General features: G+C 38.0%; 1 protein-coding gene across 1 annotated transcript; it reads left to right on the plus strand.

Moving 5' to 3' along the window:
- Positions 1–3873: 3873 nt before the first annotated feature.
- Positions 3874–23684, plus strand: LOC137403007 (RB1-inducible coiled-coil protein 1-like). The gene is made up of 20 exons (XM_068089401.1): positions 3874–3983; positions 4239–4365; positions 4662–4737; positions 4903–4991; positions 5445–5647; positions 6098–6299; positions 7126–7296; positions 9548–9732; positions 12753–12939; positions 13893–13974; positions 15199–15257; positions 15959–16059; positions 16815–16936; positions 17112–17342; positions 18480–19315; positions 19588–19824; positions 20613–20828; positions 21165–21232; positions 22424–22625; positions 22864–23684. Exons 1-20 carry the CDS (start codon positions 3913–3915, stop codon positions 22933–22935), a joined length of 3537 nt encoding a protein of 1178 aa, XP_067945502.1. The 5' UTR covers positions 3874–3912; the 3' UTR covers positions 22936–23684.
- The last annotated feature ends 48 nt before the right edge of the window (positions 23685–23732 follow it).

Below are 23732 nucleotides of genomic sequence, written 5' to 3' on the forward strand. Positions count from 1 at the left end.
CAAATGCTACAAATATATATTCAGGACAAGTGACATAAGCAAACCATAATTATAATACATGCAGAAACAAACATTAACCTTTTTGAAACAAAATGATTTTCATCGTTTGATCAGCAGGTTGCGTTATGATTGTTGCTTTTGTATGGAACCATTTAATCATCTTCTAGCTTTTCAATACCTTCCACATTGTCTGCTGACATAAAATCTTTTTCTGCACCATTAAACTAGTCAATATTAGCATTCAAACAATTTTTTAAGCAGAGCAAAACTTTTCCGTGTTGCTATCTGAAAAACATTTTGCGAAAATAATGATAAACTTTTAACCAGATGCGTGCTTAGCACAAGTCATCTAAAGCATCGAAATTGCTAAAACGTTATTCACATACGTCGAAGTATCAAGACCGCATTAAACAAGGAACTAGTATTAGCCTGTTACAGTTACTAATTATTTCTATAGTGTTGCAATCAAAGTTTTTAACGAGAAAACCTTAAGACTTGGAGTTGAAAAACGGTCTTTGATGCAAACTGAAACAATGAACGAATTAATCACTATTGATGAAATCAAGTCATTAAAAGCACATTTTTGAAGACACATACTATACGCACTTTTACGGGATACATACTTGTGGACATTCTTCTTGAACACATACTATTATGGGTTCATAAAGATTAAAAATGTGAAATAGTGGCGGTCAAATAAAAGTGGCATTCAAATAGAAATGGCGTTCAATTAAAGGGTGATGCTCAATTAGAGGTGATGTTCAACTAAAGGGAGCTTTCAATACAAGTTTTATGTTCAAACATGTTCTTATGCCTGCGCTATAAATTTTATTTTAATTGTTTGGTTATTGTATTTTCCATCATCTACCATTACCTAAAATATCAATAACTCCCAAGCTTTCTTAAATTGGAACTGCTGCAAGTTGTAGTAAAGACAGTGCAAGCTGTGTTAAAACTACTACAAGCTGTGGTAGTACAAGGTAGTACTATTGCTTACAAAGTACAAGCCGTGGGAAAACAAAGTACAAGCTGTGGTATAGCTTGTGAGACATGTGGTAGCTGACACAAGCTGCTGCTCATCTGATCCAAGCTGCGGTGGAGTTGATAAAAGCTGTGATAGAGCTGAGATAGCCTGAACTGAACAGCCATAAAGAACACTGTTATAGGCATGCAATAGTGTTCTTTTTTGTAGCATATTGCATCCATGAGCTCAACTATCATAGAAATTTGTAACTTTTTGATGTTCAAAGATTGATCTTCATCAGTCCATTTTCCTTTCCTAATAGTTCTAAGTTATCCGATTAAAATGTCTAAAAGTAGAATGCAGTGAATAAGTGTTTGAGCAGGAGAAGGAAAGTAGAATAATTACTGGAAAAGGCTGTATTATTTATGAGCTCCATTATAGATGTGGAGAAGACTTGTGAGTTCAAGCAGCAACGAGGTTGGACGTAGACATCTATGGCTTATTTAGAGTTACCGTCCAGTTTCCATATAGCAAAGAGGTTGGACGTAGACATGGTTTATTTAGAGCTACCGTCCGGTTTCCATATAGCAAAGAGAGAAGAAATAAAATAGATATTGAAATTTTGCACTAACCAGAGACAAGCAGAACAGTAGTTGCAGGATAATAAATCTCTCTAAATCTCTAGGTGTGTTAGATGTCAGTGAATTAGCAGACTATACTGGGGCAAATTGAAAATGCAATTTACATATGTATCTGAAAATGGTGATCTCTAGCCTGGAATCACCTGGCCAGGTCTGGCCATACATGTATGGGATAGAGCTCACAATTATTGACACCCTGTAGCTAAACGTATATTAGGCTTTTTGAGTTTGTGTTGCCGAGAAGCAGGCTAACACTAATTATACTGCTTTTGATTGTGTTGACTTTTTTATACTAGTGTGCCCTTTTACATGCTGATTGGGTGCATTGCATCCTGCACTATAATTGGTTCATCTCACTATAAATGCATTGCATCCTGCACTATAATTGGTTCATCTCACTATAAATGACTGCCTAGCTTTTTATTTGAATTAAAAAAACAATACAAAACAAGCTCCTACATATCTTATGAAGAGTATTTGAAACATATTCTAAGGCAGCTAAACTATGCTGAGTAATTGTCCTGCTACTTTGTTGTGTCATTATCTTCTACATAGTAGTCTTTGTGACATAACGCTTGTAAGTTACGATGTCATTATTTGTGTTCACTAGTATTCTTCAGTCAGGGCAACCATCTTGGAATTTCCCTTTAATATGTCTGCCTCTATAGTTTCTTTATCTTTTAATCTATTGGATTGTACATCCTCATGGAGGGAATGGCTCTTAGAGATCTGTAACCTTTTCTTTTGTTGATTTATACTCCAGACTACCAGAGGTGCTGTTTTATACTCCAGACTACCAGAGGTGCTGTTTTATACTTCAGACTACCAGAGGTACTGTTTTATACTCCAGACCACCAGAGGTGCTGTTTTATACTCCAGACTACCAGAGGTGCTGTTCTATACTCCAGACTACCAGAGGTGCTGTTTTATACTCCAGACTACCAGAGGTGCTGTTTTATACTTCAGACTACCAGATGTGCTGTTTTATACTTCAGACTACCAGAGGTGCTGTTTTATACTCCAGACTACCAGAGGTGCTGTTTTAGACTCCAGACTACCTGAGGTGCTGTTTTATACTCCAGACTACCAGAGGTGCTGCTGTATACTTCAGACTACCAGAGGTGCTGTTTTATACTCCAGACTACCAGAGGTGCTGTTTTATACTCCAGACTACCAGAGGTGCTGTTTTATACTCCAGACTACCAGAGGTGTTGTTTTATACTCCAGACTACCAGAGGTGCTGTTTTATACTCCAGACTACCAGAGGTGCTGTTTTATACTCCAGACTACCAGAGGTGCTGTTTTATACTTCAGACTACCAGAGGTGCTGTTTTATACTTCAGACTACCAGAGGTGCTGTTTTATACTCCAGACTACCAGAGGTGCTGTTTTAGACTCCAGACTACCTGAGGTGCTGTTTTATACTCCAGACTACCAGAGGTGCTGCTTTATACTTCAGACCACCAGAGGTGCTGTTTTATACTCCAGACTACCAGAGGTGCTGTTTTATACTCCAGACTACCAGAGGTGCTGTTTTATACTCCAGACTACCAGAGGTGCTGTTTTATACTCCAGACTACCTGAGGTGTTGTTTTATACTCCAGACTACCAGAGGTGCTGTTTTATACTCCAGACTACCAGAGGTGCTGTTTTATACTCCAGACTACCAGAGGTGTTGATTTATACTCCAGACTACCTGAGGTGCTGTTTTATACTCCAGACTACCAGAGGTGCTGTTTTATACTCCAGACTACCTGAGGTGTTGTTTTATACTCCAGACTACCAGAGGTGCTGTTTTATACTCCAGACTACCAGAGGTGCTGTTTTATACTCCAGACTACCAGAGGTGTTGATTTATACTCCAGACTACCAGAGGCGCTGTTTTATACTCCAGACTACCAGATGTGCTGTTTTATACACTTTTCAGAACTTACCTATGGCGTTTTTTTGCCCGCAAATAATTGTTGTACATTTTATGAAAGTATTTGCAGAAGAGTCTTGTTGTAAATATGCAAAAAGGGTTTGTTATAAATATGCAGAAAAAGGTTGTTATAAATATTGTTATTTAGGAAAAAGTAGATACGCTGCGTATATTGTCAGTGCTTATTTTTAGCTTTCTTTGTATTTTGGTCTGAGATATGATGCTATCGGCTGTTTCTACGCTTTTCGAATTTTAAAAAGAGAGAAGCCAAAATATGAGGCTTTACATGTAATGAAGAGGTGCTAAGATGTCAAGATGCTTACATGTTAATCTGCATGTTCTCTTTAGGGTTCTGATAGCCAGCAGACCTATATAACACAAACAAAATGAACATTCATGTGTTCTATGTGAACAAGGGAGACATGCTTACTTATGATCTCAGTCTTGCTATGGGAAGGTGAGGCTCATCATTCACCTTGCCTCTTATGCTATACTTAACCATTCCTTTTCTATATGTTTATATATACATTTATACTCCAGGCTTTATATATGCGTACATACTCGTATATATATTCATATCTATGCATATCTTATTTTTTGTAAATGGTTAGCATGGTGGGAATTGGTCGAACAACAAGTGCTCTATTTCATAGTATAGTAGGTCGTAGCTAATCCACAGAACAGGTTTTTTAACCTTATCATTCTTACATAGTGTGTCTCAGCTTCAGCGGGCAATAGAGCGAGACTTGTCTATCCCGATGGAACGTCAGGTGATGTTGGTGAGCGGTGGGGAGGCTATGTCTCCTGCTAGCAGGGTCAGCAGCTACAGTGCCGGCACAGTGAGTCTTTTCCCTCTTTCATATTTGTATCTCTTTGCATATCTCTACGCTCATTTAAGTTCATACCTCATTCTCCATGATGGTAGAGACAAAGTTATGAGAATGGTGAGTCTTTGTTGTCATAGTCATGTTTCCATTACCTCCACTAGTATTACTGAGAAACAGAACCAAGTGAGGGGTATATAAAATGAAATTGTGTGAACGCTTTGCACTTTACTGCTGCCCTAAAGATGGTGGTCAACCGGACTTGCCCATTAGAACAAGAGAAGCATGCAATCAGTTCTTCTTGTTTGCAGGATACCTGTCCCATCTTCTTATTTAATCTGAAAGCAATTGAGGAAAAAAATGCTCCGGAGATACTACCGAGGCTTGGTGAGTCTTTACTAGAGCTGGTAGCGGCTACTCTCCCCCCCCAGAGTTCAAGATATGTACCTGTTAGAAGTTATGTAATGATGGATATCTTCGCCAAAAGTATCAGTGTCTTCTTAGTTCAGGTTTATCAGATGGTTAATAAATTGTGATCTCTTATTGCTGTAGAGCACGATAATGTACAACAAAGAATTGAGGGGTCAATAAATATGGCCCCGACTCTGGCTACATTGTCAACAAGAACTCAGTTAGCGCTGGTAAGTGCACACGAAGATGAATGCGTGATACATGACGGTGGTCTATAACTGTATATGACACACCGTAGTCTATAACTGTATATGACATACAGTAGTCTATAACTGTATATGACACACAGTGGTTTATAACCGTATATGACACAGAGTAGTCTATAACTGTATATGACACAGAGTAGTCTATAACTGTATATGACACACAGTGGTCTATAACTGTATATGACACCCAGTGGTCTATAACTGTATATGACACAGTGGTCTATAACTGTATATGACACACAGTAGTCTCTAACTGTATAATACATATAGTAGTCTATAACTATATATGACACACAGTGGTCTATAACTGTATATGACACATAGTGGTCTCTAACTTTGCAGAACACATAGCGGCCTATAACTGTATATGACACACAGTAGTCTATAATAGTAGTTAACTTCTCATTTCCATGACAGGACCTGAGGGACTTAAGTCAGCAACACATGAACAGGTGTCGCGGCCTTGTGCATGAACAACACCTGCAGCACCAAGGCTGGTGCTCTGTCGTTGCCAACCTCGAGGACAGTCTCCAGGTGTTCACTGAGGAAGCAAATGTCTTCATCTCCTGGTATAAACAGTTTCTAGAGTGCAAATCTGAGCGACAGGAAATGCTACAAAAGTAAGTTGTTTGACTCGTCAATAGTTTGTTGAATTGCCAGCAACTACCGTAACTCTGGCAAGGTCTGGTGGATCAATACTCATATTTAATTTAGGCTTCTGGGGTGTGAGCCTGTTCAAGTTTCTATTTCAAGTTTGTTATACAAGCAGCTGCGTTAATAGCTAACTGGACACGGATTGGCTGGTGCTTTTATTATGTAATCAAATAGTTTTGCATCTTGTAGGCATGTACATGTAGTATAATTAAGTTATTAGCTTTCATAAATAAGATTATTCACTTATGAAAGTTGTTTTCTCTCTGCGGGTAAAAACTTACAAGATATCCTATTGCACCTTCCTTACCATTGACGTTCGCTGCCTTTATCATTCACCATCATTGTCTAAGAGAACCCAGGCCATGCATTACAGTCAGCAAGACCATTAGGTAGCTCCATCATTTGTATGCTTGTAGTTTTGCTGAATCGTATGAGCTTCTGTCTAAGATGCCAATCCTACCTTCTCTACGAGAAGTCTTAAACAAGCCGAACAGAGCAGGAGTGCCGCCCGAAACTCCTGCTGACGCTCCAGATACTCTACTCGCTTTTTTCATTAAACTAGAAGATAATCCACGCCTGGTAGAAGAAGCGGAGCAGCTGCTTCTAGAACTTTCTAAGGTTAGATCTGCCCAGCCTCTTGTTTATTGTTACTGATTTTGGCAGAACTTGGGCCTCGTTTGAGGAGTCAAAGCTATGTTGCCTGTTCATGCTTCCCAAGTACTAACAAATACTCCACTCAAGGAAATATATGCTATAAGGTATGAATCTCTGACGCATGGAAACTCGGTGACCATGTTATTTGATATTCTGGTGGTCAGAACACTGAACATGCTCTTCAATGCGTGTCTAGAGCTAATGAGTAATGAGCCTAACAGGTAGAGTACTGATATTAAAGGTTGTTATAACCTGACAGGTAGAATACTGATATTAAAGGTTGTTATAATCTGACAGGTAGAATACTGATATTAAAGGTTGTTATAATCTGACAGGTAGAGTACTGATATTAAAGTTTGTTATAACCTGACAGGTAGAGTACTGATATTAAAGGTTGTTATAACCTGACAGGTAGAATACTGATATTAAAGGTTGTTATAACCTGACAGGTAGAGTACTGATATTAAAGTTTGTTATAACCTGACAGGTAGAGTACTGGTATCAAAGGTTGTTATAACCTGACAGGTAGAGTACTGATATCAAAGGTTGTTATAACCTGACAGGTAGAGTACTGGTATCAAAGGTTGTTATAACCTGACAGGTAAAGTACTGATATCAAAGGTTGTTATAACCTGATAGGTAGATTACTGATATTAAAGGTTGTTATAACCTAACCTGGCAGAATACTGATATCAAAGGTTGTTATAACCATCTAGCTACTAGTAGCATTTTTCCTTGTGCTGCCTTTATATATGTACATATACATGTATATATAATCTCCTTTTACTAGTTGGATGAGGAGTTGCTACGGCAGACGATGGAAGAGAAAGAGAAAGTTCTGGAATCAGCAGCCATGCCAAGCATGAAGGAAGTGAGAGGCCTCGAGAATCGACTGTCTAGCCTAGAACAACTAATTCTTAAGGTTAATGGATTGGTGAAAGAACAGGAGGAATATGCACAGGTTGGTACAGTCTCCACTTTTCTGTTTTTATTTGTTAAAAAATTAGGCAAATATGATAATAGATTTGTTGTAGTGGACATTGGTTAAAGTGAAGTTGTCTTCTTTGTTAACAGGCAGGGCAACTCTTAATCAAAAAGCAAAAACCTTTATGTTCATTGACTTGCTTTTTGCTATTCATTTTACTAGTTAGATATTTGTTTTGGAAATTCGTAGAACTGGCCTATAGGGCTTGCTGATATTCCCATAGATTTTCACATATTCTTTGTATGCGAGTTCGAGGGATCAACCATCACCCACCTTCACACTGTTCTGTATCAGCAGAGGATGACCTGTGGTTATTAACCCTATAAAATTTGTTGTGTAGAAATCGCTCATTAGCTTGCTCTACACACTGCAAAATGTGTCAAAAGTAGACTTCTATTACATTTTTACTGCAAGTAAATTTTACATTGACAAATATTTCCCCGTAGAGCAGGATATAAAATCACTGGTGTAAATTTATACATACACTGTATACCCCTACAAACACTAGTGTATATTCTGTATGCGCTGGTGGGTTACTCTCGTATCAGTATAGATCATTGTATGCAAAAGCATTATGCAACCAGTATGTACATAGGTTTATGATGAGTATTACAAGGCATATAAACACCAGTATGTACATAGGTTTATGATGAGTATTGAAAGGTATATAAACACCGGTATGTACATAGGTTTATGATGAGTGTAGAAAGGTAGATAAACACCAGTATGTACATAGGTTTGTGATAAGTATAGAAAGGTATATAAACACCAGTATTTACATAGGTTTGTGACGAGTATAGAAGGGTATGTAAACAGGTTGATTACATCTATATTACAACATAGACAAAGGTTTGTTACATGTGCATAACAGTTCACTTGCTAGGTAGTTGTTGCTTGCTAGGTAGTTGTTACTCGCTAGCTAGTTGTCACTTGCTAGATAGTTGTCATTTGCTAGCTAGTTGTCACTTGCTAGCTAGTTGTCACTTGCTAGCTAGTTGTCACTTGCTAGCTAGTTGTCACTTGCCAGGTAATTGTTACTTGGTATCTATTTATGAATTGCTGATTAATTCAATTGTAAGGCAAAGTTATGGTCATAAAACTTTAAAAATATCTGTAAGCAATGTACCGATAGGATAGTTGCTTATACAATATACCATGGCTAGATTTGTGAATCAATTGGCTGATGAGAAGTAGAGATTGGGGAGAAGTAGAGAGCGGTGAGAAGTAGAGAGCGGTGAGAAGTAGAGAGCGGTGAGAAGTAGAGAGCGGGGAGAAGTAGAAAGTGGTGAGAAGTAGAGAGTAGTGAGAAGTAGACAGTGGTGAGAAGTAGAGAGCGGTGAGAAGTAGAGAGTGGTGAAAAGTAGAGAGCGGTGAGAAGTAGAGAGTGGTGAGAAGTAGCCAGCGGTGAGAAGTAGAGAGTGGTGAAAAGTAGAGAGTGATTAAGTAGAGAGTAGTTAAGAGTGTAGTCAATATTAACTCTATTGTTTAGGTTTATACACAAGTAAGAGTGTAATCAGTATGGACTCTATTGTTGAAGTTTATACACAAGTAACAGTGCAGTTAGTATTAACTCTATTGTTGAGGTTTATACATAAGTAAGAGTGCAGTCAGTATTAACTCTATTGTTGAGGTTTATACATAAGTAAGAGTGAAGTCAGTATTAACTCTATTGTTGAGGTTTATACATAAGTAAGAGTGCAGTTAGTATTAACTCTATTGTTGAGGTTTATACATAAGTAAGAGTGCAGTCAGTATTAACTCTATTGTTGAGGTTTATACATAAGTAAGAGTGAAGTCAGTATTAACTCTATTGTTGAGGTTTATACATAAGTAAGAGTGAAGTCAGTATTATCTCTATTGTTGAGGTTTATACACAAGTAACAGTGCAGTTAGTATTAACTCTATTGTTGAGGTTTATACATAAGTAAGAGTGAAGTCAGTATTATCTCTATTGTTGAGGTTTATACACAAGTAACAGTGAAGTCAGTATTAACTCTATTGTTGAGGTTTATACATAAGTAAGAGTGCAGTCAGTATTAACTCTATTGTTGAGGTTTATACATAAGTAAGAGTGCAGTTAGTATTAACTCTATTGTTGAGGTTTATACATAAATAAGGGTGAAGTCAGTATTAACTCTATTGTTGAGGTTTATACACAATCAGCATATTCTTTGCTGTACAGATTTTGACTTAATCCATGATGCAAATAACATATTCTTTCTTGTAGGGATTTGTAAACAACCAGAAACGTTGCAGGGAACTTGCTGACCCACACGTGTTGCCCGACCTTTCCATCAGCCATAAGGCCACTCTGAGAACTATGGAAAAGAATTTTACAAAACTGGTAAACCACATGGAACAATGTTTGTGCACAAAACGGGAGCTTTGTACCAACCTGCACGGTAGGCTAAGGTAAAATGCCATGTCTACTGAACTGTGTTCACGTGTTGAATTGAGTGCTTCGTAATCAGAGCATCCAGATATGGAGTCGCTATGTATTTCCTCTTGAACCTCCCAAACGTGTCCCTCATATCGAAAACAAACTGTAGCTACTTTCTATGCTAAACCTATTGTGTCTCCGTTTCCACCATCAGACCAGTAGTTCCTTCTGCACTGCTGTAAAGGCTTGTATAACAGGCTAGGATTACAGGCTAGGATTACAGGCTAGGGTTACAGGCTAGGATTACAGGCTAGGATTACAGGCTAGGATAACTTGTTGGGGTGACAAACTTTGCGAATAGCTAGGTTAACAAGCTAGAGTAACAGATATATATATATGTAATATAATATATATATATATATATTCTGGTCCCTTTGCTTGCATGTTGCACAATGCCATGTTCAAATACTGCCTACTACATACCGTATTTTCCGGACTATTAGCTGCTCCCCTATATAAGCCGCATCTGCTCTATTTAAAAAAACTAATATTAAAACAATACATAGGCTGCACCTAGGGATGGCATTTGTTGTTTGAAAAGGTGTTATCGACTATCGTTGGAGTTGTCCCACCGATAGCGATAGTATCGAATTATCAATGAGCAGACAGAGTTCACCGATAGTTATCGAGTGACTTGGCAACTGGTAAAACTATTGAATTATCGTGCCTGAAAAGATCGAGGATTGTGGGAAGGAATAGGAAAAGGTGTTCGAGTTATCAGAGCGTTCAAGTTATCAGAGCACTGTCACAAGTCCATGTATTTATTAGTAGATAAATGTATATATACAAACTATATATAAATCAAACGCATAGATTGCTTGTTGCAAATTAAAAGGCTTCCAGTGTGAAGTTTAAAAGAAATTTCATCAGAAAATATAGAGACTTTTCTATCACTTGAGATTGGTTCGTTGTTTGAAGTGATGTGATTGCCAGGACGTTTTCAGATTAAAATTAGCCAAACTTTATCGCTGTTGAAATGCTCAGAAGAAAAGTCATCTTTTTTGAGCGTTTTAACCAATGATATACAGCCCCCAGGAATGATATACAGGGGCCTGTATATCATTGTTTTAACCAAGATCGAGTTTGCCGATTTTTCTTTAAAGCACATAAATTACATAATTTTTTTATTTATATATTTCAATACATCAGAGTCTTGGCTTTCGAATGAGCCTATTTTCAATACACAAAGAATACCTAATAGAACTATGAAAAACGGGGTGTCAAAAGTACATCCTGCAAAAAAAAACACTTAGTTCAGGTACTCAAAATGTGGCATCATAATTCTCATTTAGCCTTAGGGCGTCGATCCCTTTCGCTGCCATTGAGGCTGCGTTTTTCTGTGACATTTGGTGCTGTTAAACCCGGAGAGCGCTAATAATAAACTAAGATTCTAGATAATCAACAATGCCTGCGATCGTGCTAACGCCCGACCAATACAAACACATGCTCTGGGTTAATTAATTATGCTTCAATAAATGTACTGTCGTTGATAAAGGTAATGAAATCACATCGATTAAATTATGACCTGCGGTTGCGTGGCCCTAGGACTAAATGCCAATCGCACTTTTGCGAGATCACGCAATGCTTGAAATTAATTAGTCTCAGTCCGTGACCCTTAACATCGCATTAAAAATAAAGAGCTAGTGCATAATATCATCGGGAAAATATAGTATGGTTCTTGGAGTCTGAGGTACTTATCATAGAAATAATATGTACATGGAGAACTAATGACACTGATTCCTTTGTCATCTTCTATCGTTCTCTGGAGTTGTCCTACCTTCGCATGCCACTAGCGTCATTATCGTCACTTTCGTAGTTGATAAATAAGCGGTAAGAGCACACAACAACGAATATGAGAATTGTGACGTCACAATTTTCGAGACTATGCCAGTAAACCTTTTCGCGATAGAGCTCTGGGGAAATCCTATAAACACCAACCAATGCCTGTCTCACCATGGCAAACAATAGCTCATTCGAAAGCCAAGACTCTGATGTATTGAAATATACAATAAAAAAATTATGTAATTTATGTGCTTTAAAGGTTGACTTGCAATAAAATTCACATTACAGTTATTTAGTATCAAAAGATTCACCGTGTCTTACTCTGTTGTGTTGTAGGTGCCAAATATGTGGAAATGTGATTAAAAGCTCTTAAAAGCTCAAAAACGAAAAGTCGCCGTAGATTGGAATCTCTTTATTTCGATGACGTAGTCATGAAATTTATTTATTGTCTTGTCACGTGATGTTCTCACGTGAATTGAAAGGCCAATAAAAAGCTCAATATAAAACTTATTGTAACACTAGTTTATGACAAACACTTCGGGTTTTACCGATGACCCCGTATCAAATATAGATGCTCGCTACTTTACAGTTTTGTTTCGGTTTGGTCTAATCGGCAAGTCGTAATCTAATCATGTGACCCAATACTTCGCAAATAATTTCTGCAGCACTTTTTGATTATCACAAGTGACCAACAGGCTCATGATTATCAGACAATGATATGTACTCCTTCAAGATAAGGCTAAAAAATTAAACGAATTTTTACGGTAAGTTATAGGATGTCACTGTTAACAGTGACAGCATTACGATGACGATAAAACAGACGCATAAGAACAAAAGACATGGTTTTATTGAATGTGTGAAGTATATTTGTGAAAATATTTCAACGAATAAGGTTGCTTGAAAGTGTAAACAAAAACCATCGCTCACAACTGCGTCACATTTGAGCCGTTTTGGAAAGAGAATCCTAACTACGGCGGTCTCGTGTGGCTGCGATTTTCTGTTCATTTTTGAGCTTTTAAGAGCTTGCAATCACATTCCCACATATTTTGCACCTACAACACAATAGAGTAAGACATGGCGAATCTTTTGATACCAAATAACTGTAATGTGAATTTTGTTGCAAGTCAACCTTTAAAGAAAATGCATATTTACATGTATATGCAACACAGCGATTTGTTATTAGTAACTGTTGTGAAATGAATTTGTTCAGGTGGACCATGTATGTAGAGAAGATTATGTCTTCTCTGGATGGTAGAATTGCTCTTCAGTTTGAGAATTTAAAAAGGCTCAAATACAGACTAGACAAGCTAGACCAGGTGGCACGGGCACCTGCAGTATATGCTCAGCTGTGCGCTGAAGTCTGCAGACGTAAATCCTTTTCCTTCACATATAATAAAGTAAGTCTTCAAGACAGCACTGTGATGTTTTTTTGTAACGGATGTTGGTTCATTTCTACCTGTGCAACTGTTTTGGGACTGAAGGCCTGTAGCAGTTGACAATAGAGAAGTTTGGAGTGTCTAAATAATGTATTGATAGCTGTTAAGTATATATCTCACTGCGCACATCTCAACTAGCTCCCTGTACACACCTTATCATCTCACTGTATATTCCTTAATATTTCACTGTATATACCTTAGTATCTCACTGTACACACCTTAATATTTCCCTGTACACACCTTAATATCTCACTGTACACACCTTAATATCTCACTGTACACACCTCAATATATCACTATATATACTTTAATGTCTCACTGTACACACCTTATCATTGCACTGTATATACCTTAATATCTCACTGTATATACCTTAATATCTTTCTGTATATACCTTAATATCTCACTCTACACACCTTAATATCTCACTGTACACACCTTAATATATCACTGTATATACCTTAATATATCACTGTATATACCTTAACATCTCATTGTACACACCTTAATATCTCACTGTACACACCTTAATATATCACTGTATATACCTTAACATCTCACTGTAAGCACCTTAATATCTCACTGTACACACCTTAACATCGCACTGTATATACCTTAATATATCACTGTATATACCTTAACATCTCACTGTACACACCTTAATATCTCTCCGTACACACCTTATCATCTCACTGTATTTACCTTAATATCTCACTGTACACACCTTAATATCGCACTGTATATACCTTAATATATCACTGTATATACCTTAACATCTCACTGTACACACCTTAATATCTCTCTGTACACACCTTATCATCTCACTGTATTTACCTTATTATCTCACTGTACACACCTTAATACAGTGAGATATTAAGGTGTTAGCAGATGACTGACTGAACTCTTCATTGCAGTGGAATCACAAGGTCTACAACAAAGCAAATGATTGGTATAGGAAGGAGGTAGAACACAGAAAAAAGTTTTATCAGTCTATTGGTGAGTGAAAAGCTATTAAGTAATTAATCCAGTTTGACATGCTGTACGTAGTATATGTGGGTGCTACTTTCTCTATCATCTAGTCTATAATAGTAAGGGTGTTGTATCTGATGAGGTCTATCATCTAGTCTATAATAGTAAGGGTGTTGTATCTGATGAGGTCTATCATCTAGTCTATAAAAGTAAGGGTGTTGTATCTGATGAGGTCTATCATCTAGTCTATAATAGTAAGGGTGTTGTATCTGATGAAGTTTATCATCTCGTCTATAATAGTAAGGGTGTTGTATCTGATGAGGTCTATCATCTAGTCTATAATAGTAAGGGTGTTGTATCTGATGAGGTCTATCATCTAGTCTATAATAGTAAGGGTGTTGTATCTGATGAGGTCTATCATCTAGTCTATAATAGTAAGGGTGTTGTATCTGATGAAGTTTATCATCTCGTCTATAATAGTAAGGGTGTTGTATCTGATGAGGTCTATCATCTAGTCTATAATAGTAAGGGTGTTGTATCTGATGAGGTCTATCATCTAGTCTATAATAGTAAGGGTGTTGTATCTGATGAGGTCTATCATCTAGTCTATAATAGTAAGGGTGTTGTATCTGATGAGGTCTATCATCTAGTCTATAATAGTAAGGGTGTTGTATCTGATGAGGTCTATCATCTAGTCTATAATAGTAAGGGTGTTGTATCTGATGAGGTCTATCATCTCGTCTATAATAGTAAGGGTGTTGTATCTGATGAGGTCTATCATCTAGTCTATAATAGTAAGGGTGTTGTATCTGATGAGGTCTATCATCTCGTCTATAATAGTAAGGGTGTTGTATCTGATGAAGTCTATCATCTAGTCTATAATAGTAAGGGTGTTGTTCTGATGAAGTCTATCATCTAGTCTATAATAGGAATGGTGTGGTTCTGACTATGAAATTGAAACAATTCCAATTGATAATCTACAGAGCAATAGTAATCTTCAGCAATAGGTTGTATGGGTAGGCTGATTAACAATACGTTTTATTATATACATTCCATAACATGTTATTTAAGTGTATTTGTTTGCAACACTGAAATGCTAGGTTACAGTAGTTTATTAGTGTGCTTATTGCAAATTTCATGCACCTAGTGTATGCCAATGCCTTGTCCCCAATGCTTTGTCCCCAATGCCTGTTATTGTTTACTCATGTAATAATGTGCAAAGTTTTGCTAACACTTTTTTTTTAATTGCAGGTAAACATTTTCTCAAGGCATTCTTTTCAGGACTGGATAAAGTTCCTCCTCAAGTGATGGTAAGTCTCCTTAACTAATGAATACTTGTAGAACATGATTACATGACTACCTCGTTTGAGGACCTCTTTCTAATCTTCATCCAGTTGCATCAATCTGTTCCTTCATTTTAATCCTTGTCATAGATTCCATTCTAGTCTTCGTCTAGGTGCCTCCTCCTACTCTTCATCCAAGTGCCTCTTACTACTCCTCATACAGGTGCCTTCTACTACTCATCCAGGTGCCTCCTACTACTCCTCATCCAGGTGCCTCCTACTACTCCTCATCCAGGTGCCTTCTACTACTCATCCAGGTGCCTTCTACTACTACTCCTCATCCAGGTGCCTCCTCCTACTCTTCATCCAAGTGCCTCTTACTACTCCTCATACAGGTGCCTTCTACTACTCATCCAGGTGCCTCCTACTACTCCTCATCCAGGTGCCTCCTACTACTCCTCATCCAGGTGCCTCCTACTACTCCTCATCCAGGTGCCTCCTACTACTCATCCAGGTGCCTCCTACTACTCCTCATCCAGGTGCCTCCTACTACTCCTCATCCAGGTGCCTCTTACTACTACTCATTCAGGTGCCTCTTGCGACTCCTCATCCAGTTGCTCTACAGCCACACAAGTAAGAAATGCTCCAATTCATGTTCTCTGTTTTAATAACCTTGTTTTAAGCTTATTTCGTTCACTCGCTACTCTCTCTCTGGCGCTCTGTTGTAGGTGCTGCCTCCTTCTAACATAGATGATGATCTCCCAAGCATAACGGAACAGGAAATAGCATTACTCAAGCAGATTCTGCCTGAACTTGAACCCTGGCTTATGTAATCATTTTGGCATTTTCTTGTCTGGCTCTTTTCTATTTAATACCAAACGGTTCAGAAGAGGTGGTACAGTTTCAAAGTTTATGCATTTTGCGAAAATAGTCTATTTAATATTAAACATCATTTATTTTAATCCTGAGTAGTTTGCTTATAAAATAGTTTATAATTGTTTGACATGCTTGCATGCTGGCAGTTTATATGAACAGTGCGCAGATCGTTGCAAAACATGAATTATTGTAATTTTACACGTAACTTACCACTGATCATTCAGGTAACTAACTAAAAAGCACTGTGAGTGCTCTATTATTACTGTGCAGTTTCTCTATTATTACTGTGTAGTTTCTCTATTATTACTGTGCAGTTTCTTTTTATCTTTTACTTTTGTTTAAAACAGCTTAGCATTTATCACAAAGACCTGCTATACAAGGACCAGTATAGTGATGGTTACATTGTTATTGAACTCACATTTCGCTAAGGACTTACTCTCAGTATTATATTGCCATAGTTTGACAAACTATGGCAATATAATGCAACAAACCAACAAACAGACAAATACTGAAATTTCTATATATAGGCTAGTTGGGAATGTTTTCATGTACCGTTAGGTAGTAGACAGACTAGAGGATGCAAGTCTAAATTTATTTTTGAATAATACCAACATCTGAGAATGTTGTTACTAAATAGTATTTTGTAACTTTTCATGTTAGAAACTTGACAAAGTTGTCAACGATGAAAACTGACTGCGTTTTTTACAGGGTTCACGATGAGGATCATGAGTCAGAGATAGTTTCCCTTGTATCCACTCTGTCTCCGAACACCCCGTCAGACATAGTCTTGCTCTCCGCTCGTCACAGTAGCCATGGCAGTCTAGCCAAAGGTGATTTCTTGGTTCACATTATTGCACCCCATTATTGCACCCCATTATCAAATGCCACTGTTACTTCTCCGTAGTCAGAGCCTTTTCTTAAACAATTTATGTTGAGATTTATTATATCATTTAGTTGCAAGTCTCAGACCTGGTAATTCATGAACGTGGATGCTTGCCATTGCAGCTTTTTCTCCAGAGTTTGATACCCAAATAATTTCGACTCACACAGCACCCTCAACTATGGAGTCTATATCTGGAAACTCCAACTCAGCCGGAGATGGTATCATTAGATATGAGACTATCGTAGATGAAGCGGGCCAATTGCAGCCGGAAATTCACATGATGGAGAAGATCGAGCTATTTGAAGATGTGGAGGAAGATGCATCCGCTGCTACGGATGATGATGCAGCTCCAGGTTGATTACATTTGTACTCTGGTTACCAGGACTGTATCACCAAATGCTTAGACTAGTTCCATTTTTACCTGTGCTAGCTCTATGCAATGTAATTCCTTGCAGCTATTGAGATATCAATACAGCACTAGCTGTAAAGATAAATATCAATTCAACAGCAGTTATCTCCCCATAGCCAAGAGAGCCCTACTAACAGATGTTTTACTAAACAGCTGGGGAAGTCGCTGTTATTTGACCTTTGGTTTTATGTTAGCTGTCGTACTGAGTGATCGTTAATCTAGATTGCTCTGTCTTTCTACCGAGTAGAATTGTTGTGCGTTACCTTTTATGACATTTATTACGCAATGACCTTAGATAAAAATATTCTATTTTGATTTAGAGCAGTAGCATACTCGCCCACGCACCATTGACAATATTGTATTTAGTTTTCGTTTTACAGAAATCTGTTCAAACATGATATTACACATGTAATTCTTTTTAAAGACCACCGATTAAATCTTATATTTTATTAGCTTTTTTAAATATGGCTAAAGTCAAAATGTGCTTTCTGTCTCAATTTTCTGTTAGTTTTTTGCCTGATGCAACTAGTCCTTTATTTTGCATGTAGACTGTCTGCTTGGACTAGCCAGCTCTGATTTTGAATAATGCTCTGAATTTTTCAAGATGTTATAGTAGCGGCAGGCTTTAACAATATTTTGAGATGAATTGACGGAGCAACATCTTTGCCAGCAGCATTTTGTGCCCTATTCTTTCAGGAGATAACTAGGATTTACAATGTTAAGACATCGGGAGTTAATGAGCTATCTGTTTATGCACTCTCTGTTATAAATTGACTAGCCAAACCAGGCTTGTTGACTGCACAGAGACTGCACTCGCCTAAACAGGGATTATGTATGAGTTTTTTACTTTCCTAAAAGCTTTACCAAATCATGTGCTAAGAGTAAATGCAATATTCGTATTGTTAGCTTGTGTAGTGAAAAAAAAACAGCTCCTAATTTTAACTATAATACACCTTTTTAGAGGCTACTGTCAGTTAAAATTTAAATTGAAAGATAATTTTTTTTCCTTTAATTTCTCTGTTAGATCATGTTTTTGTACTGGCATAGCCATTGCTTCTAAGCGCTTTGTGATATTTTGTAGGGTCACTCATGGATAGCTCGGCAGCCTTCACAACGGCTAATTTCTGCATGAACTTTGATGAGTCAGAAAAGCTGGCTGCTTTGACTGCTACAATTGCGATGCAAAATGCAGAAATTCAACAGCTCCTGTCAGAAAATTCTCTTTTGAAGGAAAAGTGTAAAAAGTTGAAGGGCTTCATGCGGCAAATGGGCTCCTCAGCGTCTGAAGGTGTTAGACAGCTGAAGGAGGCATACCACTCGATAGCTTCTGATCTCAGCTCTAACACTTCTGAATTTAGCACACTCCATGCAAGAATACTATCCGCTGTTGGATCAGTATCGACATTACATAAATATGAACTTGATACGCAGCTGCAAGCCCAGCTGTTGGAACAGAAAACTGAGTTAGTAAGGTTTGCACTGGATAGAGATGAACATGAGGATTTAAAAGACGACTTCAAGAAACTGCAGAAGGACTATGATTCACTGCTTCAAGAAATGGAAAGCCAAGAGGCAAGACAGAGAGCAGAGCTTGAAGTAGCCATGAAGGACATTGACAGTGTAGGAGTACAAACAAATAACTTGGATGAAAGCGGTGAAGATACCGAGTTGGTATCACTGCGGGATGAAGTTGAATACTTGATAAGAAAAGTGAGTGAGAATGAATCAGTCGCGAAACAAGACCTTGAAAATCTCAAGTCAAGTATGTCTTTGGCACACGAGCTGAGAATAAAGGAGCTTCAATCAGAACACAAAAAGGAATTGAAAGTTTTAGAAAAGTCGAGACAGCGATGGAAAGCCGAAGTGTTCGATGCTCTCGAGCTAGAAGGGGAGGTAGAACATACGCAGGGCACAGAGGTGATGTTTAGAACTTGGTCTAGATTCTTTTCAAAGGTTTCTAGTATGTCTTCATGCTTCTCTCTGATCCAAAACATAAAGTTTGGGGGGGGGAGTGGGAGGTTTGGGGGGGAGTGTGGGGTTTGGGGGGGAGTGTGGGGTTGTGTATCGCAATGTCAGATCTATTAACTCTTATACATTTATTAAAGAAAATTGTATTGGCATGCTATGAGGGTGTATAATAATGTTATCAGGTATTGGCATGCTATGAAGGTGTATAATAATGTTATCAGGAATTGGCATCGGCTGCGGAAGACAACTTTGCTGCAGATTTAGTTCTGCGGCTGCAGGAACAGATAAAACGAGTAAAGGAAAAAGCATTGAATGAATCTATAAATCTCATCGAGGAACGTTATCAACAGCAATTGACAGAGCAAGAGAAAAGATTTGTTGAGAGAACGATGAGCCAAGAGCAGGAGTTTGAATACCGCTCTACTAAAATGAAAGAGTCACTCCAACTTGCCCATGAAGTGAGTCGAACAGTTTCAGACACATCTAGAGACGCGGCAGACTACTGTCTTTATGCAAGAGATGTTTAGATATTCAATGCACCTTGAAAAGGTTTTGAGATGTTTTAAAGTTAGCTGTGTAGCAAGTCTGATTGGTTACTAGCAGGCCAGACCTAGAGCTGTGCTGATAATACAAGCCAGATCTAGAGCTGCGCTGATAATGCAGGCCAGACCTAGAGCTGCGCTGATAATACAGGCCAGATCTAGAGCTGTACTGATAATACAGGCGAGATCTAGGGCTGCGCTGATAATACAGGCTAGATCTAGAGCTGTGCTGATAATACAGGCCAGATTTAGAGCTGCGCTGATAATCCAGGCCAGGTATAGAGCTGCGCTGATAATACAGGCCAGATCTAGGGCTGCGCTGATAATACAGGCCAGATCTAGGGCTGCGCTGATAATACAGGCCAGATCTAGAGCTGTGCTGATAATACAGGCCAGATCTAGGGCTGCGCTGATAATAAAGGCCAGATCTAGAGCTGTGCTGATAATACAGGCCAGATCTAGAGCTGTGCTGATAATACAGGCCAGATCTAGAGCTGTGCTGATAACACATGCCAGATCTAGAGCTGTGCTGATAATACAGGCCAGATCTAGAGCTGTGCTGATTATACAGGCCAGATCTAGAGCTGTGCTGATAATACAGGCCAGATCTAGAGCTGTGCTGATAACACATGCCAGATCTAGAGCTGCGCTAATAATACAAATCAGATCTCGAGCTGCGGTGATATTACTTTGCTTTGGTTCAGATGAAATATGAAGAGAAACTAGAGCAGTTGAAGAAGGAAAAGGACAGTGTTATACGACAGTTGCACAAGAAACTGAATAAAATAGAAATGTCTGAGTCAGTGGTATGCGTAGACGCAGCATCTACTAACAGGAATGAGGAGACAGTTGCTCATTTGGATGCCCTGCAGGAGCAACTAAAGGAAAAAGAATCTTTCATTAAGGGTCTTCAACATAAGGTATGTTGAAGGGCTCGTATGCTTTGAGGACTGGGCATCCGTCTCTTCAGAAGCCTTCAATTTGGTACGAGCCATGGAGTTGCTGCCTCATTTACCTACCTTTATTAAATTTTGCTTTCAAAGTGCTTTCTCTAACTACTCCATAACATATTTAGTGAAATATATCAAATAATATACAATCCTGTTTATAGAATGTTTTCATCAAAGTTAGCAACACGAATCAATATTGCTTTTGCGTGATTTAGTAGAACGTTCTCAGTTAGTCCTATGGATGTCCTGTATAATCCCTCTAAACCGCTAGCTACCTTTCAATGTATCTCAATGTTGTCTTTGTAGTTGAACTCATATGAAATGTCTGCGAGCCTTCGAACAGCCTCGTTGGAAGATAAGGTCAGCGTGAAAAGGTAACAAATGGTATTGTCATATCAAGCAATCGGCAAGAGGCCAAATTTACTTCTTGATTGACTAGATTTGGCCTCTCGCGAAATCTGGCCAGAGGCTTGAGCTAATTTGAACACTCACGATTGGAAATGTATCAAATGGCACTCTCTGCATGTTATATCTGCTATTCTTTTTTAATATGGAATGCTATCCAAGTGCAGAATATATTTCTTGACGTTATGTCTAGTAGCTGACTCTTTAAAATGGCAGAAGTAGTATTATTGCCTTTGGATTATGGTGTTTTTACTGTACAATTTCATTTACTATTCACAATGTTATGGATTGTAAATTGTTTGCAATCCTTCATGGCAGCATTTGTGGTTCTAGCATGGATATTTGATTGGCAGGGATATCGAGCATGGATAGTTAGTTACTAGGATAGCAAACATGGATAGTTAGTTACTAGGGATAGCAAGCATGGATAGTTAGTTACTAGGGATAGCAAGCATGGATAGTTAGTTACTAGGGATAGCAAGCATGGATAGTTAGTTACCAGGGATAGCAAGCATGGATAGTTAGTTACCAGGGATAGCAAGCATGGATAGTTAGTTACCAGGGATAGCAAGCATGGATAGTTAGTTACTAGGGATAGCAAGCATGGATAGTTAGTTACCAAGGATGGCAAGCATGGATAGTTAGTAACTAGGGATAGCAAGCATGGATAGTTAGTTACCAGGAATAGCAAGCATGGATAGTTAATAACTAGGGATAGCAAGTATGGATAGTTAGTTACCAGGGATAGCAAGCATGGATAGTTAGTTACTAGGGATAGCAAGCATGGATAGTTAATTACCAGGGATAGCAAGCATGGATAGTTAGTTACCAGGGATAGCAAGCATGGATAGTTAGTTACCAGGGATAGCAAGCATGGATAGTTAGTTACCAGGGATAGCAAGCATGGATAGTTAGTTACCAGGGATAGCAAAACTAAACTATGTTTACTAAAATAAAAAAAGTGAGAAAATGTAAGGTAAGCATGCAACGAGTGCTAAACCCTTGTGTGATGATGGCAGGTGCTCGTTTGAGAGCAATTATCTAGCCATTGTCACCAATGGGCACATTTACAGTAGTGGTTGTATGATGGAGAATAATGAACTATTTAACTATAATGAACTAAGCATATTTTTTAATAATACTTTCTGTTCTCCTTGTAGCTGTGCCGCTGGAGATAAGGTAATATTGTGCTATGACGAACGATATCGGCACTATCTCATCTTCTCGCTGGAGGCCATCAACTACTTTGTGCACACAGACTCATTAGAGGGTCTTGGCCTCGATGACTCGGTGCAAGGAGATCAGAGAAAGTCTTGGTTGCTGGCAGAAGTTGTTAGCAAAGTTCTCTGCCAAGCCAAAAAGGTGACAATAACTTTCATTTCTACTATTGACAAGTTGCGCCTAGATAACCATCATTTGGTCAATTATAGAATGTGTATTATTTATAATCATTTTTTATTTATAACGCTTTGGAGGTCCACAAACTATATAAAACTCTTATCATATTCTTGACAATTAAATGCAAAAATCTAAATTGTGATTCTTTGTGTGAAAATGAATGTACAGAATTGTGATAGTCTAAATGCTTTGGTTTTTTTAGGAGAATAACCGCTTCAGGGTGCCGGTGAATACCAAGTTTTACCGTGTGAAAGTCAAGCCATGGAGCCTTTAGCTTGAGATGTGAATATTAGCCTTAGATTATGCCTTGATTAGATTTTATGATTAATTGTCGGATATTTCATGTTCCAACAAGAAGAAATTGATGATTTCCTTGTCAAGAACCTGGTATATTGCGAGCACCTGCAGCACCTGTTCATTCATGCTTATTTACATACCTTAAAGGAATGCATAGTACAATCATAATGGCAATACTGACATGTATGAACTATTTCAGAGAAAGACCCTCTAGTTACAATTGCTACCTGCAAATATAAGCAGAAACATGACCTTGTTATCTGTGTAACATGAGTGTTTTCTTCCCTAAACATTTTTGCATTGAAATATTATTTTTGTAGATTATATTTGATTTTGCTATTTATAAACCATCTGTGTAGGCAGAGGTATCTTGATGCAAAGCAATCTATATTAGTCCTATATGATTAGGTTGCACCTATTGGCAGAATTGTCTTTTCAATTTTTCCCATTTTTACTTAGTAAAGATCAGTATTTATTATCCTAGACATCTGGAGTAAGTGCCTTTTTACTATGAAATAGTACTTAATGAAGCTGGTTGTGGAATTTATGGTTGTTGTCAGAGCTTCTGTGTTACAAATCTTTGTCCTAGACCTTCATCTACACGTACATACATCTACACATACATACATAGTTATAACCAGTTATAAATGCGTCTGCCCATTGAAATTCATCAATATGAATATAATTTGGTTATTGTTTTGTTCAAAATGAAAAGAATGATCTGTACATTTAGTTTTTGTATGTCAATCACATTTGCTTTTTTGCAGCTGTTAT

The sequence above is a fragment of the Watersipora subatra genome, chromosome 1, assembly GCF_963576615.1.
Source record: "Watersipora subatra chromosome 1, tzWatSuba1.1, whole genome shotgun sequence".
In the NCBI taxonomy this organism is placed as follows: domain Eukaryota; kingdom Metazoa; phylum Bryozoa; class Gymnolaemata; order Cheilostomatida; family Watersiporidae; genus Watersipora; species Watersipora subatra.

Coding starts and splice junctions, on each gene's coding strand:
- LOC137403007 (XM_068089401.1), top strand. CDS start 3,913: ATGAACATTCATGTGTTCTATGTGAACAAGGGAGACATGCTTACTTAT. Junction 13,975..15,198: donor AAAGTTTTATCAGTCTATTG/GTGAGTGAAAAG, acceptor TTTTAATTGCAG/GTAAACATTTTCTCAAGGCA. Junction 19,316..19,587: donor AACATACGCAGGGCACAGAG/GTGATGTTTAGA, acceptor TAATGTTATCAG/GAATTGGCATCGGCTGCGGA.